General features: G+C 55.9%; 2 protein-coding genes across 3 annotated transcripts in view; both read right to left on the bottom strand.

Annotated features, from left to right (window-relative positions):
• Window positions 1-3,428: 3,428 nt before the first annotated feature.
• LOC122389999 (gamma-butyrobetaine dioxygenase-like) lies at window positions 3,429-5,747 on the bottom strand. The gene has a single exon (XM_043382559.1). It carries the CDS (start codon window positions 5,715-5,717, stop codon window positions 4,245-4,247), a length of 1,473 nt encoding a protein of 490 aa, XP_043238494.1. The 5' UTR covers window positions 5,718-5,747; the 3' UTR covers window positions 3,429-4,244.
• Window positions 5,748-6,321: 574 nt separating this feature from the next.
• Window positions 6,322-26,800, bottom strand: part of LOC122389998 (epidermal growth factor receptor-like) — an 86,163-nt gene continuing 65,684 nt past the window's right edge. The window contains exons 2-14 of one of the 2 annotated variants that reach the window (XM_043382557.1): window positions 20,429-20,713; window positions 19,833-19,999; window positions 14,773-14,941; window positions 13,213-14,298; window positions 12,826-12,958; window positions 12,152-12,428; window positions 11,116-11,264; window positions 10,681-10,867; window positions 9,220-10,150; window positions 8,667-8,950; window positions 8,124-8,427; window positions 7,623-7,829; window positions 6,322-7,410 (exon numbers count right to left, since the gene is read on the bottom strand). In XM_043382557.1, coding sequence (XP_043238492.1) covers window positions 6,758-7,410; window positions 7,623-7,829; window positions 8,124-8,427; window positions 8,667-8,950; window positions 9,220-10,150; window positions 10,681-10,867; window positions 11,116-11,264; window positions 12,152-12,428; window positions 12,826-12,958; window positions 13,213-14,298; window positions 14,773-14,941; window positions 19,833-19,999; window positions 20,429-20,561 — 4,680 coding nt within the window. In that variant the 5' untranslated portion in view covers window positions 20,562-20,713 and the 3' untranslated portion in view covers window positions 6,322-6,757. The remainder of the gene's footprint in view (window positions 7,411-7,622; window positions 7,830-8,123; window positions 8,428-8,666; window positions 8,951-9,219; window positions 10,151-10,680; window positions 10,868-11,115; window positions 11,265-12,151; window positions 12,429-12,825; window positions 12,959-13,212; window positions 14,299-14,772; window positions 14,942-19,832; window positions 20,000-20,428; window positions 20,714-26,800) is intronic. The other variant, XM_043382558.1, reaches the window with a different exon arrangement.

Below are 26,800 nucleotides of genomic sequence, written 5' to 3'. Positions count from 1 at the left end.
AAGTTGGGCAATAGGTGTTGTAAACACACAGAAGATATGCCGCTCTAAATGCACCAAAGTAGATCATGTTGCCAATTTTTCAGGCTGCACATGGCAGCACCTGAATCAACCCTCAGCATCCCATATGTCCATATCGGATTTAAACCGATAATTCTACCCACATGAATCTTCATTTCAATTTATAGATTAGATATGAATAAATTAAACATGAATGAATCTTTATCTTAATTCATCTTAATTTATCATTAATCTTTATCTTAATTTATCTTAATTTATCATTAATCTTTATCTTAATTTACCTATTTTAAACTATCATTAATCTTTATCTTAATTTTGTCGCGTGCAACTCTATGCCTTACAACTTATTGTCTTAGCAAGTTGAGTTGAGTCTTGTCAGTTGTCACACAATAACAACTCGTAGTTGAGTCATGTGTCACTGTCGAGCCCTATCTTAAGATTGGGTCTCGAGCTTCCGTGACCTTCATCTGGCCTTCATCTGGCACTGCCATCTTATCGCGGCAGTTGCTAAGTCATACAGGCTAAAAGATACCGGATTTGTGTAGCTAGGTCCACTTAGTGCTGGACTCAGCCGGTTCAACCCAGATCAGTCCGGTTCTTATCGTTATTTCGTCAGCTGTTGCCATCTGACCCCTCACAGTTCGTCCCTTGACCGAGGGTCCACCACCAATGACCTTTCGACCACCATGCCATAGGATGTGGACGAACAGACTCATGCACACCCGGCCCGGCGACGGCATTGGACGTCATTTGAGACGGTAGTTTGTCTCAATACCGAGTATCATAAACCAAAAACAGCAGATGCAGTTGTGTGTCTATTCTGGTCGGCCGTTTATGCTGAGCAAGCTACAAACTATCGTTAATATAATCCTCTAAGGATTCGTAACAAGAAATAATTCTATCTTTGGTTAGGCATGTTTGAAGACGCTCACAATCACATACCTACATGTGTATCTGTGAGTGATGTGTTGTACATAGTACATACATTACAAGTCATAACAACAAAACATCACTGCCAGTTCCATGTCTGCGGCACCGCCTCCGCCGCCGCCGGGGTGCGCCGCACCACCCTCGACTCGGTCTGACCGAACCGAGCCTGCGCCGCCGGGGCTCCGTCGCCCACCCGCCCCGCCGCCTGACCGCCGCGGCTGGCGTAGCCGGCGTAACTCGAGCCGCCGTGGTCGTAGCTGTCGTCGTGGTAGGCGTACTCGGAGGGGTCGTAGCGGCCGTAGCCGTCGTACTCGCCGTGCTCGGGGAAGCCGTGGCCGGGATGGCCGAACTTGGGCAGCGCCTCGTGGACGGTGTCGAACGCCGACAGGCCGAGCTTCTTGTAGAGGGCGCCCACCTTGGCCAGCGCTATGATGCCGATCACCAGAGCGGCGATGGCGATGCCGGGCGCGGCGGCCACCAGCGCCGCCTTCAGGCCGGCCAGCTTGATGGGCACGGCGGCCAGCAGCGCCTGCAGAGCGCCGACGGGCCCGGCGGCGCGGCCGGCCGGCCCCAGCGCCGCCGTCAGCAGCTCGTCGACAGTCTGCAGCAGCCGGCCGGTGGTGGCCGGCAGCGCCCGAGAGGTGACGTTGGACGCCGGCGGCCGCTCCGAGCTGACCTCCGACGCCGTGACGGCCACCGCCAGGCCCAGCAGCAGACCGGCCCACGTCATCGAACACTGCATGGCTGCTGAGGAGAGCTGAGCTGTCTGCCCACTGTCTGTCTGTCTCTGTCCACCGCTGGACTGGCACTGTACCTACCGGACCGTCGGCGTCGCTTATATCGCCGCCCCCACATGGCTCCCGACCGGACACGGTGTGACCTTGCCTGGTGCGGCGGCCGCATCGGCCGGCCTACATCGGAGGGCCGATCGGAAACGGCAGACGCAACACTCCGCGGCGGCGGCGGGTGCTCAGACCGGCTCCGGGCCGGACCTGGCGGGGAGGCTCCGCCCCCCGCCCCCGCCTCCGCCTCTCCGCTCGCCCCGACCACCACGCTTGGCTGTTGCTTCATTCGCCGTAATATTGGCTAATCTGTACCAAAGATGTAAGTGCCTTACCTCATCGTTCGCCGGATATCTCAATGCTGCAATGCGGTTGTCGGTTATTTGGAGATGTGTTGTGCACACTGGGTCAGGCTCTTGAGTCTCAACTTCTCATTACTTGGCGACCGGGTTTACCATTGCCAAGTGGTATTTACAGCCTTCGTATTTTTGCGAATGAACAGTTAGATATCGTAGTTAAGTGTCGCCACAAAATGTGGGAGTTATCCTAAAACAGTGTTCGCCACGGGCCGCAAAATCCCAGTCCAGCCCAGCCCAGGCCCATGGATTCACAGCCCGGCCCAGCCCGAGCCCATTCATGGTTAAAGCGTCAAAGCCCAGCCCGGCCCAGCCCGTCAAAAATGAATGGATTAAAAATTATTGACACCACACGGGTATCCAAAGGTAGCAAAGAAAGAACCTTTTGCAAGCAGCATGCACATTGCACAATGCACATTGCATGCGTGCTTTATTAACTCGTTTTTGAGTCTTGCACAGTAATAAGCTAGGACGTTATAGTTTTTGTGTCAGTTGCGAGCCCCTGACTCCACTTTACAGTTCTTGGCCCAGCCCATCCACAGCCCATCGATCCCTCATATTTGAGGGCCCAGCCCAAGCCCAGCCCAGCCCATGGCCCATTGGGCTGGCCCGGCCCATGGTGAACAATGTCCTAAAAAGCGACCGATTTGTAGCGAAAATTTCACCCCCGTAGCCCTTACCGTTTCCGAGCGCCAATAGCTTGTTTTTGCCTTTTCTAATGCTAACCCTATGGCGCACATGAGCACGCGCCACGGGCGCACCCTCGGCCGCATCGTGCTCAAAATTTAATACGAACTGTTGAATTACGTGACCCACGAATCGTCAAAATTTCACCCTCCTGCGTCAATCGACGGCGCCGCAATAAGCCTTTTTGGGAGTAGCCCCGACGGCGGCGGCGGCGGCGGCGGCGGCGGACTTTTTAGGATTTATAAATGTGGGAATGTGGGAATTATCCTAAAAAGCGACCGACTTGTTCCCCTCGCAAGGCATGTTCCCCCCGCAATATCTTGACCGTATCTTGAAGTCGTGAGACCGTATCTTGACGTATGTAACTGTGCAGCTTTTGAACATAAATGTGCATTTTATTTTAGTTTCAAGTTTAATTTTTCCATTTAATTTCTTATTTTATAAGAAACTATGTAAATCAGACGCTCAGCGAAGAAATTATGACATCGCTCCTAAATAGCCGCCTATCGCGGATACAATCCTAGCTAAAAAAAAAATTACAATGCACGAAACGATGAAGTCGACGAAGCACATTCACAACGAGTGAGATGAGCGTGAACTCGTACTTATCAATCTTATCGGAAAACTTATTACCAACGCCCCGTTGCAAACCAGCTCAGTTTTCGGATTTATTTTCACAGCACCAGTGTTTTAAAGAACAAAATCAAACAAATATAGATATAAACAAAGATAGCATCAACTAAAAAGACCATTGCATTTACACCATGATCTACCATAGAAGTAAATAGATTGTAAGCTATAGATCAGGGAGTTATTGCTCCTCAAAACTTAAATAGTTAGGTATGTGATCAAGTGGCAATTGAGTCATCCCTAACCGCTATAAGTATAATCTATTAATTCACATTATATGTAGCTCACAGCTTCGATCGATACTTCGCATGTTTGAAATACGTATAACAACAAAATAATTGCATTCGTGTCACCATCGTTCAACCACAACGATCCACGCACGAATTAGCTCCGATGCAAGTCGGACACCCAATTGACAATATCCAGACGATAGCATCCGTCTGGACTTTAGACACATAGACAGCAGGTCTGGCATCGGTCACATGCTTCGGTCGCTACGGAGTAAACAAACGACGCACTACAGAGTGGACTTGGGCACGGGTTGATGGCGACGTATGTTGGCTGTTAGCGCGTAACATTAACAAACTCACGTTTTTTACATGTCACGCAAACGTGCCGATAATGCGTCACAGGAAACTTGTCACCTCCTACCTTAGGAGGCATTGACAATTGACAAAGGTTCGATACTAGCTAGGATTAGAAGACACACAAAGTTGCATTGGTTGTGCGATGTTTCCTTCTGATCGATAAGACTATTTTATCGATGATACCGATGAAATCATAACATCGGTGCGACTCAAGCCGGGCTCAAGACATCTAAAACCACTGCGTCCCGCTCCCTTCAGAGTCCGAACTCGTTCCTGCCGAGCCGGTGTTGCAGCGTGCGCCTGTGGTCTCTGATGTCATCCAGGCCAATGTAGCCACCCTCCAGGCACCTCTGTGTGGCCTGCTCGGGACACTCAAAGTCCTCCCTTCCGTGGGTGAGTCTGGTGTTGTCGAATATCACCATGTCTCCCTGCTGCGGCAGGAAGCTCACCTTGTACTCCTCATCGTTCAGCATCCGGTTGAAGAGGGCGAAGGCGCGGTACCAGCGGTCGACGACACCCAGAGGCGCGCCGAAGAAGGAGTCCCTCTGCGCCTGGCTGAAGCGGAGTCCCACCAGACGGCCCTCAGCATCCTCCTGCAGCACCGGCGCGCGGAACAGCTTGTGGTGGCTGCGACCGGTCTCTCCGGGGAGGGTGACGTTCACCCAGTCGACGGGTGTGTCTGCCAGCACGCGGTACGCCTCCGGCTGCAGGCGGCGCAGCTCGGCAGCCACGTGCAGCGCGTCGGCGAACTCCGAGCGCCCTCCGCCGCCGCCGTGCTGCCGCTGGTAGTGCAGCAGCTGCACCTGCGGCTGCTGCTCGTAGTACGGCAGGTCGGCGTGCATGTTGAGCCGCTTGGTCGTGTAGGCGATGTTGATGGGGTCGGCCTTGGTGGTCACCTTGAACGTGGTTCCGTAGTGGGTGGTGTGCGGGTAGCCGATGGCTTGGATCAGCTTCAACACCTGGCCGGACTCGGAGCCGCAGTTCTGCAGCACCACCAGGCCGTACCGCTCCAGCGCTAGCAGCAGCGCCAGCCGAGCCGGCTCAGAGTCCAGCACCTGCTGGAAGTCAGCCTTGGGCAGCTTCCCGGACATCTGGGAGGCGTTCCAGTGGCTCTTCTCCACGCTGTGTTCCTCCCTCCGCCTCCTCTGTTCCTCTGGACGGAACGATCTGAGCAGGAGCCACTCGGCAGCGTAGGTTCCCTGGTGACCGTCCGACCATGTCACGCTCAGTTCTGAGCCGTCCGAGGTCACTCTGCAGGCCTCTACGGAAGTGTTGACGTCGAGGTCGCGAAGCACCAGGGAGCGCACGAACGTAGGGTGGCCGAGGAAGCATGCCGGACACTGGCAGTTATCCCGGAGCCAGACGAACGGGTACAAAGACTCGGAGCCGTCCCGCCACTGAACGCGGAGACACCGGCCAGCCTCATCGGTGGCGACGACGTCAGCGGCGTCGATGGCGACGTCAAGGGAGCCGACGGAGGCTGCGTCAGCGCCGGGAGAGGAGACTGGGTCGCTCAGAGGCTGGCTGGCTGTGGCTCGCGGCCCGGAGCGGGTGGCCAGACCGGCGCGGGGCACCCAGATCAGAGCTGTCCCGCTGCGGACACTCGGTCGTTGTAGTTGGGTGGCGGTGACCCCGGACAGCGACCGGGTCAGGTCAGGTCGGGACAGAGTGGGTCGCACCCGGCCGGCCAGACGGCAGAGCGCGCGGGGAGCGCTGACAGAGGCCATCTCTATCCCAGGCACTGCGCGAGCGGCACTGGCCCCGGTGCTCGCCGGCCAGGCCCCTTTACGGCACCGCCCCTAGCGACCCTTGCCCCGGGCGAGCGCGACCTTTGGTCCATCCGCCCCGTGGAGCAGCAGGCTGGTCTGTTGGTGAGCCAGAAGCCAGTGGTTTATCATCGGAGTTGGGTTTCACGTCATGCTCAAAGTTCACTAACAGCGAGCGTGACTGGACACAATCCGACGCGGGTCAACCCTACGAGAGGTCAGAAGATCGTGGTCTGGTTCGTATACATTGTTTTGACATGAACCATGTCCATGGATTCAGAATTAGCTTATGAGACGTGGCGATGGGTCAATCTGCTGACAACGTTCAAAATTGTATGTTGTTACGATAATGTTTCAGATGGTTTCTGATGTTTAAGGTCGGCTTTTTAAAAACATTTTTTACTGCCAAACAGTTTGTGGCTCGTCGTTAAGCTATACTTGAAGGCGCATCTCTACATTTGTTTTTTCATCCTTATTGCGCAATAATTGTATATGGGTACTTCGTAAAGCCGTGTGTATTCTGGTAAACCCAATGCAGATAGCTTTCCAGTTACAAGGAAACAAGTTTTACGAGTATGATAAAGTACTATATTGACAAGGCACGGATCGTCTTACATTTGTATAAAACAGGCTGTCGTATCATTTGCTCCCTCCCGCCCACCCCCACATATCCCTGCTATCCCCGGCACGGCGGTAGCCCATGTCAACTCCCTATCACATTGAACCGCCACTCTGCAGTCCCTTGGTCACAAGTCAAACACCCATTAACGAGGCACAGACGACGAAGGCACATGGAGTGAAAACAGTAACGGCACGATCGGCAAAACACTGAATCATCGTTTAGGCACGCAGTTTCCACCAGCCGACCAGCAGACACACACGACTTCGTTTCAAACAGCGGGCCGGGACCGCCACCGCCGTCCCGGCCGCACACACTTGGCACAGTAATACACAGACAATGCAGCACACTGGGGCGACGCTGGCGCCGCCTGGCCGGTCGCTCACACGGTCGTCTCACTGGGGCACTCCTCAGCGTCTCCAGACGGCTCTGCCGACCGCTCGTCTCCGTAATAATCATAGTTTTGTTCGGCGGCCGCCCGCCGCGCCGCCCACCTCGCGGCACCCTCCGCCACCGGCACGCCCACAGAGTTGGGTGACGAGGTCCCGTAGCAGTTGGTGGGGTACGTGCCGCCGGGCGGCAGCGCTCCAGACGGGGGGTACGCGCCGCTCGGCGGAGCACTGTTCGCGAACGTTCCAGAACTGGACACGGAGGAGGCCGGATAGGCCACACTGGGCGGCGCACTGTGCGGGAACCCGCCGCCCGGCAGGGAAGTGCTCGGGTACGCGCCGGTGGACGGGCCGCCGGTGACACCGAACGCCCCACTGACCGGCGGCGTGCCGGCGAAGGAGCTCGGCTGGCCGGAGGTGCGGCCGGAGGCGTACGTCGGTCCACTGGCCTCCGACAGCGGCGCGTAGGTGGCCGTGGCGCCGTATCCCGGGCCGTAGCCGTTGGGGTTGTAGCCGTGCGGCGGTCCACCGGCCAGCGAGCCGTGCAGCAGGCCTCGGCTGGCCACCATGTGGTACTCGGGGTTGTCCATGCTCAGCATGAACGGGTGCTCGCCCGAGCAGCTCGCCTGAGAGGAGGCGGCGTCACCTGCGGAGAGACGAGCGCGTGCGTTAGAGACCAGATAGAACTCAGGTATAAAACCGCCATCGATTGCATATGGCTACTCTCGCGGGTAAACTACTTCGCAGAAAACCCACCCAGACTTACGTTGCATGGATTTTGCACGTCGTTCAGCCTAGTGAGTCATCATGAAAATACAAAATCACTGAGGAAGTCAATACAACAATCAACTTGCTTACCTTTCTGGTGTCCGCCGAGGTCCATGTAGCCGGCCTGCTGGCCGTTGGACGGCATCAGGTAATCGTCCTCATCCAGCGGCAGGTGCAGCTTGAGGCCACCCACAGTGGCCTGGCCGGAGGAGGCCGCCGAGCCGCCGGCGGCGCCGCCCACCGGCAGGGACGAGTAGCCGGCCGGCTCGAAACAGTCGTTGTCCACCTGGTCGCAATCTGAGCCGGCGGAGAGCGTGGCCCGTCAGTTACCCAGTGATGACGGGAAAATCGGCACGGGCGGCGGAATGCGCCATTTTCTGTTTATGTCGGCTATAAAGTCCATAACAGGAAAACGATACTCGGCCATTATCGTTCCTAACGTTCCTAGAAGAAATGATTATGACACGGTTAAAATAATCATACACGAAGGTGCTTAAAATGCATCACAAACATCGCACTAACAGCCTGGCCAGTCATTTTCCTGTCATCCTTCACCCCCTACTCCTCCTGCGATCTTTGCATTCCACTCACCGAGTCCCTGCAGGCAGTCTCCAGGGGTGGACGACGCCGAGCCGGACCGGCACTTGCTGCTGTCGGTGGGTCGCCGACGGGGATCGATGGCCCTGCTGGCCGGCGACGCTGCGCGGCCCCACTCGTCGTGCTCGTCTTGCAGCGTCGCCAGCGACGAAGCGGGGTATCCGGAGCGGAGTGAGGGCGCCGCTGTGCTGAAACCCGTCGGACCCTGAGGGTTCAGGTACTCGCCAGCGTTGACCAGTACGTCCGTGGGTCCGTCCAGGGCAGACGCCGCCAGCGATCGCATCAGCTCTCGCTCATCCTGCGAGGGGAGGGGTATGGTTAGATGAGCGGTAATGGAGGGGGGAGGGGGGTCGCCGATGAGCAACGCTTGTACATCGTCACCGAGAAGGATCTCCGCCACCAATCACCGCAGAAATACCTCTGCTAAACCCATGGTATGTCGCAAAGATCAGATACAATATGCAAATGGTGATTCGCTCGGCGGATTACCACTCTGTTCCATTAGGGGAACATCGTCGAGCCGTCGCGTTATCTCACCTGCTGTGTGTACGAAGGCAGCCTCATCAGTCGGTCTCCAGGTATGACCAGGTACCGGCCCGGGTCGCGAGACATCTTGGCAAACTCGTCAGCCAGTTCCTTGAAGCTTGGTCTCGAGTCGGCGTCCAGCATCCAGCACTTGATCATGATCATGTAGACCTCGATGGAGCAGGAGGTGGGCTGCGGCAGCCGCTCGCCCTTCTCCAGTAGGTCGGGAACATCCTTGGCCGGTACGTTCTCGTACGGACGACCTCCGTACGTCAGCAGCTCCCACACGGTCACACCTGGAAAACGATGAAACGTAAATAATAATATATAACGATAAAGCTGACGAAATAACTGTTACGATTCGAAAAGGGATCTGTCGTAACGCATTAAAAGCGTATTAGTGCAATCATCCACGACTCTCCAGCTTCACAACCCGTCACCCACAACAGAGCAGGAATAAAGAATTACAGGGTACTATTCCAACTGTGATAAGCACAGATAAAACAAATTCCACCGCACGACGCACGTTCGATAGCAAAATGTAACCTCCCTCCGTTCAACTCACCGAAAGCCCAGACGTCGCTCTTGTGGTTGAAGATGCGGTGCTGGATGCACTCGAGGGCCAGCCACTTGATGGGCATCTTGCCACCAGCCGCCTTGTACTCCTCCTCGTTGATGTCGAGCAGCTTAGCCAGACCGAAGTCGGTGATCTTCACAGAGTTGGGCGTCTGCACCAGGACGTTACGGGCGGCCAGATCCCGGTGGACCAGTCGCCGGTCCTCCAGGTAGGCCATACCACGAGCGATCTGCGTACACCAGTTCAGCAGAGGCTTACTGCCGATCTTGGAGCGGTTGTTCCTCACGTAGTCGAGCAGGCAGCCAAGTGGCATCAACTGGGTGACCAGCATCATCTGCGAGGTCATGCAGACGGCCAGCAGGGGCAGCAGGTTCGGGTGGTCCAGCGACGCCATGATGTAGGCCTCCTCCAGAATCTCCTTGTTGGTGTCCGCTCCCGTGCCCTCACGGAGGACCTTGATGGCAACAGGGATCTTGACGTTCTCCTCTTCGGGAACCCAGACGCCTTTGTAGACAGTTCCGAACGCACCGAACCCGAGAATACCGCCCTTACGAAGTTCGATCTCCTTCACGATACGCAGCTTGGCCAAGTTAGGCTTGACGTTGGTCACCTTCAACGGCTCATTGAGGCCCTCCTTGCTCATCATCATCGTCATCTTGAGCATGTCCTCCTTCTTGCGGTCGCTGCGGCACTTGCAGATGATGAAGGTGACGATGACGAGCAGGAAGACCAGCGTGACGGAGACGGAGCTGGCAATGATCGTGACACTGTCCTCGGCGCCATGCAGCGGAAGCACGCCCGGCTCGGTGGAGCAGTACGGCGGCTGGTCGTCCCCGGGGAAGATCTTGTGCGGGTGAGACTCCGGGCAGTGCGTCGTACAGTTGAACGCCGACGAGTTGGACGAGCCGTCCGCCGAATCCTGAGAGCAGGGAGGAAGAGGCGGTGATATATTCATCAATGAGTGGTGTCTATGTAGTGTTGTCCGGGTATACTAACATCATCTAGCTATTAGTTCAACAAGAACGCTACATACACCGATGCTGCCCTGCTACCCAAAAACAAGGGCGGAAACCGTGGCGTATGCGATAGTCATGTTCCGACTCATCGATAGACAAATGTCTCGCATAACACCCATAGCTCTGGCAGGTCCTCATTGGTATCCCGTAAAAATATTGTCAAAAAGCCTGCTCAATGATGTTCGACCAACCATACGGCGCACCCACACGGAGTGTTTTGCATGACATCTATGTAAACCGTCCGGGTGAACTCCGTATCTGATCGCAAAAGGTCTCCGGCCAGCACAGAACACATACAATTATACATACACATCGGCGACAGCGGTGCAGCACCACGACGCGAGGGCCATCACCGTTAGTGATGCACCAAACGTCTGCATTACCGCTGCGCGCCGCTCGTCACGCGCCGACATCTGTGTCGCCGTCTGCTTACCAGGTAGATGCGGTAGTTTCGACAGGTCTTGCAGCGCTGGCCGGGCCCGTAGCAGCCTTGGCATTCGGCGGCGCAGCGGAGGCACTCATGACGCTCTTCGTCGACGTAGAAGTCGACGTCACATTCGTCCTCGCACTGTTCGCCGCTGCGGTAGTGCACGCACTCGTGGCACACGTTGATATGGAAGCTGCGGATCAAGACGACGTAGGTCAACAATGGGAAACGTGCAGGATGTTTGATGAGCTATGAGAACTGATTGCGTGAGTATTGCTTTGATTTTGTTCAGTCAAAGATGCATTGTTCACTGATCCTTTTGCCCAATTCGTGCACCCATTGTTGAAACTAAACGTAAGAAATGGGTATCATCCCCATTCAATGTCCCCAACGCAAACAATCGTCACAGGAAAAGCTCCAGACAGCAGCTGCCGTACTCACCCAAAGCCGGTGCAGTTCTTGCAGCGTGGGTGGCACCCACGACAGATGTTCTTGCCTGCCAACGGCCGAAGACGTCCTTGCTTCTGAGGTGCCACGAACTCCAGGAAGGTCCCCATCGGACACGTCTCGTTCACGTTCAGACAGCGTTCCTGTGGACCACCAGCACACGACGTCGTCACACGCGAGCCAAGACATCGGTGACGTCACCTGACGTTATCACACTGACGACGGACAGCATACTGGGTGCCCCTCAGTCAGCGAGAGGCGCGGGACTGTCCTGCTAGCTGTTATCGCGCCGACAGCCGAGACCGGAGAAGGCGTCACCTTCGGACGATACTGTTAGGATCGCGCATGATTTCAGCGCTACATCCCTCGCTCTCTCAGTTTACACGAAACACTCGAATGCAAATCGTCAGCGAACGTCGCTTCTCATGCAGCGCACCGAGCAGCATGCAAATTGCCGGCGATACCGACGCGGCATCTGCAGCGAAGCTAACAGTAAAGCTCAGCCGAGCGGCCGCGCAGCGCGCATCTGAATGCAGGAATTCGACAGGTAAACAGAGCTGGCGGTGCGCTGCACAGTCTGCAGGTGCAGCGGTCCGCTACCAGCACATTACTGCTTCGGCGACATCTGTATCCCGGCCAAGGTGACATCACAAATGCCGCGAGGTGTCGCTCAGACCGAGGACGCCACAAAACCGGTGTGGCAGGTGCAAATGGCGCACTGGGACCGCCCACCGCGGTCCATTATAGGGTGACAATACATGCAAATGTGGAGCGAACCACTACTACGCATTAGCTGCGAGATGAGAAACGGCGCGCTACATGTGATGCCTCAATCGGCTGCCCCTTGGAGTTGTGAATAAAACAACACAGCTGTGAATAAAATATCGAGCCAAAGGCTATCTCCCGACAGTTTTGGAGCCGCACACCAACCACTCCACCCACACATCATGTTCATCGTGCTGTTGGCCCAGTCCGGCCTGAACAAACAACTGACGCCTTTGCGCTGTGTCAAAGGACATACGGCACTTACCACTTCCTCGTTGGGTCCGACGATGGCTCCTTCACAGCTGAAGCATCCGCCCTCTCCGACCGTGTTGGCCGGCCCAGAACATCCACCCACGCAGTTCTCGTGACAGGGAAGGCACTCGCCCGAAGAGTTGTACTTGGTAGATGGACACTGTGCCACACAGTAGGGTCCGTCTTTGACGTGCTTGCAGCGATCGCACTGTCCGGGACCCTCGCCTGTGCACGGGCCGTCGCACTCCTCGTGGCAGATAGCGCAAGTGTCCTTGGACTTCTGGTACATGCTGCAAGAGGAGGGACATCGGTTAGGGGCTGCTGCTGGGCACGACACCGCTCGCTGTAGCGGTCGGTGATGGAACGCGAAAGGTGATCGATATCCTTGCTGGACACAATACCAGGAAGGATGACGGCATCAAAGACCGGTGAGGAGTTGTCTGACATACACGACTCTGAGAGACCATCGATCCGGCTTCCAGCGACTAGCGGGACGCTAGGCAAAGAGGGTAGTGACCATGTGTCACCATTGCTCATGAACAAGACAGCAGCACCCCTGAGTAGCATTTGAAACGTATAAACAGGCATATATAGGGTTCGCCTCAACGCTTCAAGGAAATATGTTATCCTTATTTCATGCATATTGTTGAGCAAGAAGACGTATATACGCATTCTTGGCAGACTTACCCAAGTGTCTTGTCGCACTTTTCTACGCAGCGCTCTCCGACCCTGAAGTGCTTGCAGTGGAGACAGCTGTCGGCGCCGGCTGCCCAGCAGCCGTCCTCGGTGCACTGCTCATGACACACCTGGCCGTCGGCGGCTGCAAGCGAACACGACTCTCACCGACAGCACCACACGGCGACACTTCTCAGAACGCAGTGGGACGTCACACTCGTCGGCCCACGGCTATTGAGAGGTCTATCGGCGGACGGTGAGCAAATGGGTGGGCCACAGCCGTGGGAAGTATAACGGATTACATAGCTTTGCAATTTACCAATAAGGAAACACAGAGTTTACCGACATCTCTGCACAGTGAGACCAGTTAAAGTCTGTCGGCAATTGCTTGGTACTTACCACATTCAGAAGCGTTGCGATTTTTGTCGACCATGACGTCGTAGGACTGAGATTTCTGTTCCCGTGAGATGAAGGCCTGCCACTTGATGCCCTCAGCGAAACAGAGTCTCTTGTTCTCCACGATCATCACACCTCCGGAGCGCACCTTTTGCAGCGAGTCCAGACGGAGTGATTCGAGGGACGTCTTCACTACATACAGAGCTGAGAAGTACTCGTGCAGATAGCGCCCACCGATCACCTCCAGACGACGAAGGAAGCCCAGGTCGCGAAACTCCGGGTGGTAGGCGTCGATGTTGACGAATCCGGTGATTTCCTTGACGGTGCTAAATACTTCCAGCTTGCTCGGATGCATCTTGCCGTGGTGAGGGCCGAAGGTGTAGTTTTCGTAGATCTCTTGGTATCCATCGAAAGAGTGCTGAAGGATTTGAAGCGAACCCTGCAAGATCGTGCAGTTCTTGAATTTGTCGATGTTGCCAGCGTGGATGATCTCAAGCTTGTCCACGGGACACGTCTTGGGACATGGCCCGTTGCACGGCACGCACTCTCCATTTTTGGCCTTCTTGTTGGCAGGGCAGGCACGTACGCAAGCGCTATTGTCCTTGAGCAGATGCTCGGGACACTCCCTCACGCAGGTGGCGCCGTACGCGAACTTGCCGTCCGGGTTCGGCTCCCACGAGTACGTGATCGAGTTGTAGCGCATCATGGACGGACACTCCTGCTTGCAGACGCCGTTGTCGTAGAAGTTGCGACAGGCCAGGCAGTCCGACTGGGTGGGTCCCGTGCAACCTCCAGCGCAGAACAGGTGACAGCACTGACGCGGCTCCGGGCCGAAGCAGCGACCGCCGTGGCACTGCGGTGAGCAGTTGATCTTGCTCAGTTGCTGACAGTTGTCGGGCCCCGGTCCCCAGCAACCACCCTCGGCAGGACACGACGGGTGGCAGCTCGAACAGTTACGCTCGCGCTCGGTGAAGTTATACACGTAGACGTCGTGCGCGCCCGGCCCCGTCAGGATCTCGTCCCAGTTGATGGACTTGATGTGGCACAAGTTGTAGTTGTTGAAGAAGCCCGCGCTGCCCGCCAGAATATCTGCCAAGGACGCCACGGGGATTGTTGTTAATCCGACTGCACACGACCTTGATTTGCGTCCAAATAGACATTTCACTAGTTGATACACGAAAAGAAAACAGTGTCATTGCCCCTACGAAGGAATGTGCAATATGATCAAAGAAGGCGCCCCAACAATCCGCGTGTCAGTACATTAAAATATTCCCAAGCATATTCGGATAAGCATTTTGTTTTGCTAAAACTTGGCAGGAATGTGAAGCCGTTGGGTGTTCACTGTTCAGTCGAGGCTCGGCAGCTCAACAAACAGCTGAGGTGGGGGCATTGCATGCTCGCGAGTGGAGCTCTCCCGCCCACTATGGCCATATCACGCGAATGCCTGGTAGGCGACCACAGCGCCGACAAGTAGCAAACACGAACACATCCTCCTACCACATATCGGCCCAGCGCACCGCGTTCACCCGACACTTCTCATTCCTTGAGGCGAACGATTCTCACCTCTCAGGGCCGGCATCTCCAGGCTGAACATCTTCGACATGGTCACCATGAGTGAGAACTCCTCGTCGCGAACGCTCAGCTTGAAGAGAGTCCTGCCGCGGATGATCTGCAGCGAGGGCAGCACCAGGCGACGGACGTCCACGTACGAGATGAGCACATAGCCGGTCACCTGTCGAACAGAGAGGCCACGTCACGCATACCGGTCGCAGCGAATGAGGAGCACACGGGTCGCTCAGGTCACATGGGTCGGCCGGGTCACACAGATCACGCAGGTCACGCAGGGGAGCCTCTCGGGTCGCATGCTATCGGTCGATGCATCAGTCAGATTCTCCGAGCCTGTAATTCAGCCTGTGTTCGCACGCTTTACATCACGTTAGTCACGGCGCGGAATGAATGCGCGAGATCGATGTCCGACGGGCTATCGATATCTTCTCGGTCAGCGGTTTGATGTGCCGCACCGCGCACCGACCGCGTTCAGAAGCGCCTGCGTCAGCTGCGCGAGGCGCCGCCGCCGCCACACAGGGTCATGGGAAAGGTGACCACGGCCCGGCTGTCCGGGTAAATGATTAGACCGCAACGAAAACAGGCCGCAGGCCACATCGCGCATCCTAAACGCTGGCTGTCTGGGTGATCTTCGGACAAGTGAGCAGCTTTGGATGTCTGCTGAATGTGTAAAGTAGTGAGAACGTGCTTGACCGGTGGCTGTCGCTGGCGTCCCCGCGTGCGCCGAGTGACCTTGGTGTGACCTGACGCGGAGACAGACTCGTGTGAAGTGCGCTGCAAGGTAGCGGCGCCGGTGGCCGGGACCGACCGTTGGCCCTGCTGCCGTGCCGCTGTTGGTTCGGCCCGGTATCTCTCTCCATCTGAAGCCGGCTCACAAATTAATGTTCCGGTTAATGGCGTGGCGGCCGGCGGCGGTGGCGGCGGCCGCCAACCGGCGAGTCACTGACATGACGCCGCCGCCGCCGCCGCCGCCGCTGCCTCCAACGGCGCCGCCACCGCCTCCGGCTAGAGCTGACAGTTTACAGACCGCACGCCCGCCAAGCTAGAGGTGCCGGTTATTAAGCCGCTTATCCACTCCAAATGCAAGTAGCTGGGCCCCGCAATATCGTTTATGAGCCGTTCGCTGACCACAGAAGACGGTCAAGTGCCGAAGATGTAGGTTTCCGCCAGCTCGCCCACCGGTCACGTGGGTCATATAACGGGTACACCGGGCTTTTTATGGGCTTCCAATACAGGCCACAGCCTTCATCAATTTTATAGCCTGACAATTAGAGCGGCGATCTCTGAATGGTCGATTTCGAAAGCTTTCACGCTGGTATAGGTTTTAAAGCATTATTATTTTAAGCACGAATATGGGCAGGAGAAGAGCATCGGAAGACATGCCTCAGACCTAGTGATGAACGGCCTTCGCTCGTTAGGCGAAGAATAACGTTATCGGACTGAGTGACGCTATCGCCAACGCGGATTACGTGAAGCTCATCCCAAGACTCCAGAGAGGTTTGTCGCACCTAACGAGAAGTGTGAGCTGAATAATCATCACACAGCCTGGGTGAGCGCGTCGTGAATCAAGGAGCTCCTTTTCGACCTTCCGTCCTTCACGAAGGCTCGCCACCTGGCCGGACCCCCGGAGGGAGGGAAGACTGGGGAGATAGGAGAGAGGAGAGAGGAGAGAGAAGGGAGCAGGGGAGCAGGGAGCTGATTGCAAAAGCGAGAAGAGAAGCGTGGAGATCGGGCAGTAGAGGTTGAGGAACGCACAGTCCGGGAGCCCGCGCGGGAAGTGTACAGCGGGTGTGGCTCCGTCCGCACGTGTTCCTCTCCCGTCCAGCTCAGCGGCTGGGAGAGGAGAGCGGAGAGCGGCAGCGGGTGTGGCCCGGCCCGCTCGTGTTTCTCTCCCGGCGCGTGCACCGGTCACACGCCGGGCCGGCCTCGGCGGCGTGCAGTGCCGCTGCCCTCGGCACGCCGCCGCCGCCGCTGCTGCTGCTGCATCATGCAGATGGCAGCAACAGATAGCAGCAGATGCATGATTAGCCCCGCGGCGGCGACAGCGGCGGTCTGCGGCCTCCGAGCCGGCCGAGGGAGAGCAGCCGGAGTCGGCGGGAAGAGCGAGGGAGGAGGGAGGGTCAGCCGTGCCCTGCGGGGTAGAGAGGGATGGACTGAACAGACGGGCAGGGACGGAGGCCGGTGAGGGAGAGGTGGCTTTTCAAGGGATCGAATTCGAGACACAAACGCTCCCATCCAGTGCGCTGTGCGTCGTTGTTGTTCAAGGAACGCAAACGTCGCCGTAGTGCTTAGGTAAATCCCATGCAATATGCTTTAATGAAGATATACGGGTCACATTACGTAAGCTTTGGGCTTGTTGCGCAGGAGGTTACTCGAATGAATGGTTTGATATTTCCCCGGCACCCTTATGAGGAAGGCCTCCCACGAATCAACGCGGCTTGAGTGCAACGTATTTGAATATCATGAATTCGGCAAGCGCCTCTTTCAGCATAGGTAACTGGCTACTGAGAACCATGCATTCGATAGACGTTCATGCGACCTGAATACTGCGACACATATAAAGCAAGCCCCCCACCCCCAACTTCTTTTCAAAATGCCTGATTATGATAAAACAGTGTAATAAATGTGGTCGTGTAACTAGAGTGTTATAGAGTGTTATACTAGAGTGTAATAAATGTGCCTTAGATCAAGCAATTTTCCGTGAAAGACCATTTTTGCGATTCTTTCCATGCTACACCAAAACTGGTGTGGGCGTACCCATTTCCTGAATTAAAACGAGATAACTTCCTTCCCTAAGATAGTCTTTGAACAAGTAGCTGTTTCCCTACCGGCGCGAGGAGACAAACGCCTGTCCGGCAGCCGGCAGGCCGCCTCGCCTCTGAATCGGTACTACGCACTTCCTTCCCGACGGAGCGGCCGAGCGGGCGACTCCGCCGCCCGAAAACCGGACCCGTAGTCCATATAGGATCGCCTCAGATACATTGGAACGGCTTCAGGCTATCAATTATCGCAATCAATAAAGAGTTTCTTGCACAACAAAAAAGTGGCACGGACAATAGAATTCGGCGTGGTGCATTGACAACATGCTTATTGACGGCTCATTGACGACCTATTTGGATGCAAGAGAAAAAGAACAGCCTGCACGTCACGATCAGCCGTACACAATTTATCACTATCGATAAGGGATTGTGCCTCGCCGTGGCTTATCGCTTCTTGAGTCACATAAAGCAAAACTGACCATTGTACTTGGCTCGTTACCTTATCGGCGATTTATGTTGACTGGCATCGGTACGCAAATTTTGATTGCTATCGAAGGCGGAAGGCCAGAGGGGCAGGGGATTACTATCGACCTCGTTGTGTTCTTGTCCTGTTCTCTGCACGCAACATTACAGACAGCGACCCAGAATTGTCGCCTGGGAACGCTTTGGGGAAACTGAACACTGAACAGCCATTGTGCAGGGTGTGTGTCACAAGAATCGACACATATTGAGGAACAAGCAACGGCAAAACGTGTCTGTTTTCACTTTGTCACTATCAATACATTGCGCAGTTGAACCCGAGGTGCCACTTTCTTTAGCAAGGATACACAGCATGCACGCCACACAGCACACATCAAAGATGACTTTGCGAACTTTTAAAAAACATTCGGTTGGTGCTGTTCCGCAGCCGCCTTGTGTTGTCTTACGCCGAAATATAAATTATGAGAGGGGAGGATACCGATGCTGTTTTACCAACTATACACTCAGTAAAGATTGTTAAACATCAGCGAAACTAATCAATTTAGACAGTCGCACATAACACGAAAATACTTTTGCCCTTTGCAGCTTATTATTCAACTACGGGATTGCGTTCGGACGGTTGTTTACCGATCGATTTTATCCCATTCCAAACATCTGTTCGGGCCGCGCGCGCTAGTAGGATGCGCCCTGATTGCTGCTGTCATGTTCCTGCTGTTATACGGTAAGGCCCAGTGTGAGTGGGCTGTGCTGCCTCCCCTGCCTCCCTATCTGAGCACGTTTTGACACCCGGATGGGTCACAGAGTGAAACCGTGGGCGACAGGCAAGACCGACACACGATAAGATAGACTGTGTCCACAGCGCTCGTCGATAACCGCCTCTGTCTCGAACGTTCGCACACTAGCGCATTGGCACACAGGTGGGCCATGGCACGACCCAGCTCAAACATTCCCAAGACATATATGTGCAGCCAATTCCGCATTGGTCTCATTCTATTTCCATCCGATTATACAGGCTAGATCCTGGATGGTCGCTGACCGCTACTGGTATCCCGGATATACTCCACCGGCATCGCCACGACCCGACACGAAGCCAACGCTGATATCTGTAACATGTTTGTAGCATCCCAAAGCGTGCGCGACTATATTTCAGAAGGTAGGTGATGCAAACTAGCCCTAAGCCCAGTGGCCCCGTCTTGCATCATAAAGCTGCCGAAGCAGCGGCGTTGCATCATATGCAAAGTGAGCAGGACGTCTATATGGATTGGGCCGTATAGAAACACGTGTGAGACGAACCGAGGACGATAGGTTAAACGGCTTCTTGTCAAGGAGACCGAGCGAAAAAGGCGAAAACAAATAGTTACGTATGCACTTCGGGAAGCAGACTAAGCGAAATGTGCACCTGTCTTGTTGTACACCTGTACCGGCTTGTTGTTCACAACAGGTGTGTGAACTCTTTATACTCTTGGTGGGGGGTGACATAGCTTTCCTCGAAGCTTATACGGTGCCCTGGAAGATACGCTGACACCAGCTACTTCGATGCACTGTATGAGGCCTACGTGACAGGTCTCCCCGCTTCAGAGAAGCGTGACTAATACGGCAGGGGATATGAGGTCTGGGCACCGTGTCGAGATTGTTATTGAAGCTTCTGATGAAGTAGACGCTAGGGATACCCCACGCCGCAAGTGGCCAATGTGACTGACCTCTCTGAGGAAGGGGAGATAGAGGAGACTTCATACCACCAGAGGACACTGCGACTGACCTCTCTGAGGAACTAGAGGTGGCGGAGATTCCACACTGCAGGCGGGCACCACGACTGACCTCTCTGATGTACTGGAGGAAGCTGAGGTCGAGGCTGTCGTCCTGCAGCCAGGTCAGCTCCAGGTTGCCGTCCACGTAGGTGCAATTGGTGTAGCGATCCCTGAGGTTCTGGTAGTGGGTGGTCCGGTTGCCCGGCACAGACATTCGTCCGCTGGTGCCGATACAAACTGCAAAACCAAACGTCACTCTCGTCAGCACGACAACAACAGCTTCTCTGCTCAAACTCGAGGCAAGGTGCGCACTTACTTTATCCAGTCAAAGCCTACCGCCACTCTAATCCCATCAGAATTACGTTACAAGCTAACAGTCAAACGAAATGCTGTCAAAAACGTCAATGATGCAATATCTGGTCAAACACACAGGGCGCTGTCCTTGAGTATCGCCACACTGAAGATACATCACCGCAGCAATGCCAGGCATTCCGCAAGGGATCTGGCGCGACAGGCCGCGGATTCCTCTGCGGGCAGATGATACTCACATAACCACCGCACCGGCTTCCAACTCCGACTGGTGCGGCTGCCGGGATCTGAGCTGCTCACCTTTCACGCACCTACCTCTCACCTCGATAAGCGCTGCTTACTCGGGTCTCTACTTACTTTTCTGTTTCATGTGCGTGGTGCTGCCGTCGTTGAACTCCGGCGGTAGCTGGCCGGCCACCAGGCCCGCCTGAAGCGCGGCGCACAGCGCCAGCGCACACCCCAGCAGCATGCCGCCCCTGCTCGGCAGCATTCTGACTGCGCGGCGGCCGAGAGAGAAGACTAGCAGCACTTGGCGACGGCAAGCTCAGAGCACGCGAGCGCAGACATAATATCACAGGAGAGGGCGGAGAATGGGCAGCGCGCACGCGCCGTGCGCGGCTCAAGTGGCGTTGCGGTGACGAGCTGAAAACAGGGACACGGCTGTCAGAGAGGTGCGACAGGTCGGTGTTGGTCAGGAAGGAGTTCGGGAGGTTTGAGAGGGTCGGGACGGGAGCCTCAGTCCGCCTCTGCCACTCCGATGCCTGCCGCGACGGAGTCAGGACGTCGACCGCGGAGGGTCTCGCATCAAGGTCCAGCTGCTATTCAAAGAGGGTTGCTAACCAGATGCCGAATCTTCAGGAATGACTATCAACTATTTCCTCGGCAGATGCGAAGCCTTGCCAGTGGCGTCGCCTGCTGTATAAGACCAGCTCGGCCGGTGTAATTAACGTCCCAGGCAGACAGTCGGCAACACTCCAGGCCCATCAGCCAGCTGGCGTCAGTTGATTCACCGACACCTCACGAGCGGCCCACACGCTCCAAATGAACACCACTCCTCTGCACCTCACGGTCCGCAGCGGAGACGCCATGCGCGTCCCGTCGCGCTCCATCTACCTCCCATTCGTTACGGCTGTCACGATCGACTCAGACACGTCACGATCCGTCACGAGGCGTCACACGGTGTCGGCGTGGACGAATCACTCCGGCGCTGTCCCTCCGGTGGTCGGCCGTCGCGTCCCGTCAGCAGGGCCGGCAGACGAGGTCGTCAGGCGACCACCAGGAAAACGGCGTGGACAGACCCACCGCGCAGCCGGCCGCCATCTGAAATTCAAATAGCCGGCCGCGCCAGCCACCGGGGCCGTCTGTGGTTGGCCGGTGAGCTGGCTGAGCTCGGTCGGCGAGCTGTCTAAGCTGGACGGCGAGTTGCTAGGACCGTAGCGGACCGGCCAGCAGCACGGAGCCGGCAGAGCCATCCGTCTTCGTGTCGTCTTCGCGACAAGACGGGATCCCGCGATCAGCTCTCGCCGAGTCGGGTGTCGATTGAGGTGGGTTCGCGGAACGACTCCAGAGAACAGGTGATCTGAGATGTTAAAAATGCAACGGTCGGTCGGTAAAATATCGCTAATGTAACCAACGATAGCCGCAGCGCGGCCAGGCCAGACGGCAATCGGTGTTGTTTTTATCCTCGACCTCGCGTCCCGATAGGGTAAAAATGGTCGTGGCTGCCTTGCCGTACAACCGCGATGGGCAAAGTCGTGAGGCAAGGCCATCGCCTCGGTAAATCGTTGTATTTCAGCGGACTTTCGGAGGGTGTTCGTGCTGCCCACAGGTGACGTGTACCAACTTGGTACCCAGGGAGATAAGGAGTTTCACGACTTCTGGGATATCTCAGGGGTCTGTGCTAAGGGCTTGCGAAACAGAGTCAAAAGAAAAGCATGTTGTGAGAAATGACCAGCATGATATTGGCAATCGATGTGCTTTTCGAGAAATTAAATGTAAATGCTCTTCAGCCGAGGTATCGTTAGCATACCTTGTCACCAAGAACTGGTCACTTAAGATCACCAGCAGTTAGACCTACGTGGTTGAAAGTACAGACATATTTTGAATTCAAATATTCGAAGTGTGTCATCACCAATTTGCATTGTAATAGACCACGAACCGGACAACCCGTGTTCAGAATGAGAGCAATGAATATGATGTCAACAACAATGACCGCTATCCCATCATCAGCTCCTTATGAAGCCACGACGAATGCGTCTCACTGCAGAACACGTCTGGCGTCTCCGCCCAATATTATATGACAGCCTGCTCGAACTCAAACAACGCGTGTCACCGCGGCGATGGCCATAGCCGGCTGGTTCAAACAGCGCCGCCACTGAATATGAGTGCCGCGGCTGGGGTCGTCGACGACCGGTTAACTTGACCGGACAGCCGTGAAGGGCGCGCCGGGCCGACATGAAAGACGCCGTCCGATCGCGGGGCTGCGCCGCCGACCGGCCCGGCGGGTGACGGGCCGGTGACGGGACGGGGCCCGCGGCGGGTGAGACGGGTGACGGCCGGGCCTCACCCGTCACCGGCTCGGAGGCCGACCGGAGGCCGGGTCCGTCCGACCCCGGAGATCGGGGGCGGTGTTTCTTCCGCGACCCGAGATCAGACGTGACGGGCGCAACCACAGCGGAGCGGGCACCCAGATCTGACGAGCCGCCCTCGGCGGAGGTGATCGGTGCCGCATTCTAGTTCAGGTTGTCGAACCCAAGCAGGAAAGGGCGTGGTGACCGCTCTAACGGCGGCATCTTCGTACTGTAATCTTCACTTACCCGCTCCAGTTTCCGGCAAACCTGTTTTATGTCCTCGGACAACACATCACCATGGCTTCAGCATTAACGCCCGGTTACCACAGAACAGTAAAATAGTCGGCTACACAGAAAAATGCCACTGAGGTGGGCTCCGATGTGGATAAAGAGCAAAAAACTGGCCTAGACATCAACAGATAACGCTGAGCTCATAAGAGGATCCCCACGACCTGCGGTAAGGGGACCAGATCTCCAGCTGACATGCCGCTCGCGCCACTTCGCCGCGCTGCAGAGTACGCTAAACCAAACACTCGCCAGCACTCACGAACCAGAGCTTTACTGTTCTCCGGATAAGACCGCCTGAATACGCGATCGTATCTTACTTGCCATACATGCCAGCACACGATAAGGGTTGGAGTGGTTGAAGATATGCGATACCGCTCCATCGCAGTGTCGTAACAGCCGTGTGCACGCGAATAATGAAGCCATCAGCACTTATCGGCCGCGGCAGTGGAGGCTAGTAGTCACCGCTGCTTCGAGCCGGCAGCAGAGAGACAGTCCGTGCATATATTTGGCAGGTCGATTTCGATCAGCCGGGCGGCGATAGACCGTCGAACGGATTCGGGTCAGAGGCTTCACCTGACAATCCGAGCAACTGGTTCGCAGCCATACTCGGACCCGGCGCCGATCGCAGAGCCCAGCCAGTTAGCCCGCGGCTGAGCTGAATCAGCTCAGAAGAATCAGCCCCGCGGGAGGAACGGATTGACTCAGTCCGCCGACGGCTGACTCAGGTCGCCGCTCGTTTGACTCAGCGTGGACTCCACCTCGCCCACGACTCACCGTCTCCCCAGCTGTCCAGAGGCCAATTTTGGTCGCGCGCCATCCAGCTGCGCTCGTTATTTCGGGTCGGCGAGCGCACCCAATTTCAGCCAGGACTGAGCCGGTCGCCATCAGTCCTCCATGGAGACTCTCCGGGGCCGATAGCCTGGCGTGCGCGCTTTGTAAGACGACTGGGCCTCGCAGCGTGGTCCCGAGGAGGACCGATTCAGCGGCCGATCCGGGCAGCAGATAAGGCCGTCTTTTCACGTGCCAGACGGTCCCGAACAGACGGCAGTTACACGGACTGGTTAATATTCAATGACCACGTCTTTCTGGTGAAAACTCCTGGAAGTGGCACTACTTCATCAGATGTGGCTGGAAAAGGAAATGACGCCTGCCATGAAGAAAAATGGTGGGCCCGGCGTAATGAGCGATAATCTATCAGCTGTGTCCAAACACGGCGAGAATAATGGAAAATTACAGTCCCCGGGGATGTCGAGGTCAGGGGGGCCGTAACAAGGCGGGGTCGTGACCGGTCTCTGCTTCCGAATATCGGCGGCAATGTCGTCAGACGTGCTCGCGCCGCTTCTATCATGCACATGCATGAAGCATGAAGTCATAAAAGGCGCCTATCTTACACTTACTAAGCTTATGTTTAAGCTTTTGTTCAAGCTCATGCTTAAAGCTTACGTCTCTCCAAGAAAACCAAGTGCAATAAATATGCTATAGAAAGACGGCAGAGCAGCCCCGTAATCGTCGACTGTTTCGATGCTTGCCAAAATACTGCGGACCTTTCAATGTTATTCGCTTCTCACAATCGACATACAAATCAAAATGCAGGCGAAGCATATCTGTGTTCTAAACTAGGCTCAACTAGCACGATTTATCTAAAGAAATGTAGAAGACTACTGCTCGTCCTGACCTAGCTTCAGCCCCTGCATGGCCCCTTCACTAGACGGTTTATTGCATTAGCCTCAGTCCCGTTCGGTAGCGTAATTTAAGCCCATCAGATGCAAAGAAAACGAAGAACTAGCCATTTCACTTAACAATGACTGCCAATCTTGCATGTGCTGTTTTATTGAACGGGCTCTTGCACCAGATTATGGCACTGTGTCACAACAGACGTGACTGGGCCATTTTTAAGGCCGGCATCAAACACAGGCCAGCGGTCGATAACGTTACGAACAAGAAACAATGCCGGGTATTATTCAGCCCTTATGACTCGTTAATGATTGGTTGAGCATGCACTCTGGGCCGCTGAGGGGGTATGCAAAGAAATGGGTGGCGGTCGCCTTGGAAACAGGTAAAACAGACACTTGCAAGAAGCAGTAGATCTAGAGTAAATTGTTTTCAAAATTCAGACAGCTTCACAGACCATCGTCAGCTCTGTATCACATGATCACAAAATATTTTTTATGTGCCCTGCGGCCTGACCTCCATTTCCAGCCGAACCGTTCGGAGAGGGGCTCCGATCTCATTTCCCGCGGCTGGTAGCGCACCGCCGCAGCCCATCTGGCGTCTAATAGAGATCCCCATCCTGTTCTCTGACAAGTGTACATATGAGGTGTCCGCTGCGGACGGACGTGCGTTCCTGCGGTCCCGAACCGGCCGGCGGCCCACGACCGACGTTTCTCCCGCCTCCAGAGACACTAATGGCTATTTTCTCCCGGACAGGGGTAGCATCGCATAATCACTTCCTCGCGCTGCGGCGCCGGCCATCTGCTGCAACGTTTCCGTTTTCCCACGCCAGGGGCGAGTGGTGTACCGGACGGGATGCTACGCCCCCCCCCCCCCCCTCGTCCGTCTCCGCCGCGCCACCGGCCGTTGGGAGGGGCGCGTTTTGAACAGGTGTCTGGCGAGCCGCTGCCTTGACGGCTGCCTCGGAGCGGGCACCGCGGGCGGGCGGCGCTCCGCTCGACCTCGGCCGGGCGGCTCCACCGAGCAAACCGCCCAGGAAGGCCGCCAGATCCGGCCACTGAGCCCGCGGTGTCGCAAACGCCGCGCGCTTGTGCAACGGCCGGTCGGTGGACGGCGTGCTAATGCACGCCGCTTGCAGCCGCGCCGAGCGCCGCCGCTGCAGCAAATTAGAAAAGCCCGCTCGCGCCGCCTCTCTGCGCCTCGTTCATTGACATGAACAACACATCAGCAGCAGAGTCACGTCGGTATGACGGCCATTACCAGCTAGCGTGTGGCACAGATTGGGAAAGCAGCAGCTGACCGGCCCGTTCCCCATCCTTGAACCCTTACATCGTCATGTGGGTTCGTTTGGACCATAGTCAAGTCCCGAGGGCCTCCTCAAGAGGAACCGATTCCATAAAGCATCCGACGCACTACGCACAAGACGTCGTTTCGAGCACGAACACCCGGATTCGCTCACAAAGCCGGAAACCGCAGAGTGTCAACAGTTACACACTCGGTCGGTGGCTCGTGACCGCCGAATCAGGCGGGCGATCCCACAGTACGTCATCGCATGTAACTGGCCGAGGATTACGGGATGGCGACGAGTAAAATCTCACTCTCACCCGCACTGGTGAGACATGACACCGGCAGGCAGGCACTGACCGCTCCCGGGAGGCCCGCGCCGCCGGACGCCTGTCCCCGCACACAAAAACCACACAGACAAAAACACAATTTATTCCGTGGACAGAGGCGGCTGTCCGTACTTTTTATGCAGAGGATTTCAGATCTTATCTGAAATTAGTCCCAGCGTTGTACCTATGTCGTTTTTTGCTGCTGGCATTTGTGGGAATGTCCATGGCGAATGTCCTACACGACAGCGTGCTTAGTTCACATAAATATCGCCCCAATTAATCGCCAAGAGTTGGTCAAGAAAAGGAAAGGGACACAGTGATGTAATAACGATTAATATTTTCGGTTCAAAGTTGTCATAATAAATATTGGGGAGAACCAAAACTAAGAGTAAGTGTGCGAACATTTCCGCATACCGTTCTAACACACCAAGCACGACAAGGATTCTATTCCCAGTCTAGCCACGAGCCAGTCTGGCGTAACTGCCCTCGCTTGGAGCTCACTGTCCTCCGCGTGTCACGACCTCCGTCGGCCCCGTCTGCGTCCGGCGCACACGTCCCCGGCTCGTCACGACACCACCCGGAACCGC

This window comes from Amphibalanus amphitrite, unplaced genomic scaffold (genome assembly GCF_019059575.1).
Source record: "Amphibalanus amphitrite isolate SeventyFive unplaced genomic scaffold, NRLGWU_Aamphi_draft 000378F_arrow, whole genome shotgun sequence".
Classification (NCBI taxonomy): Eukaryota; Metazoa; Arthropoda; class Thecostraca; order Balanomorpha; family Balanidae; genus Amphibalanus; species Amphibalanus amphitrite.
The sequence above is the reverse complement of the archived record's forward strand: the minus strand, read 5'-3'. Positions and strand labels throughout refer to the sequence as shown.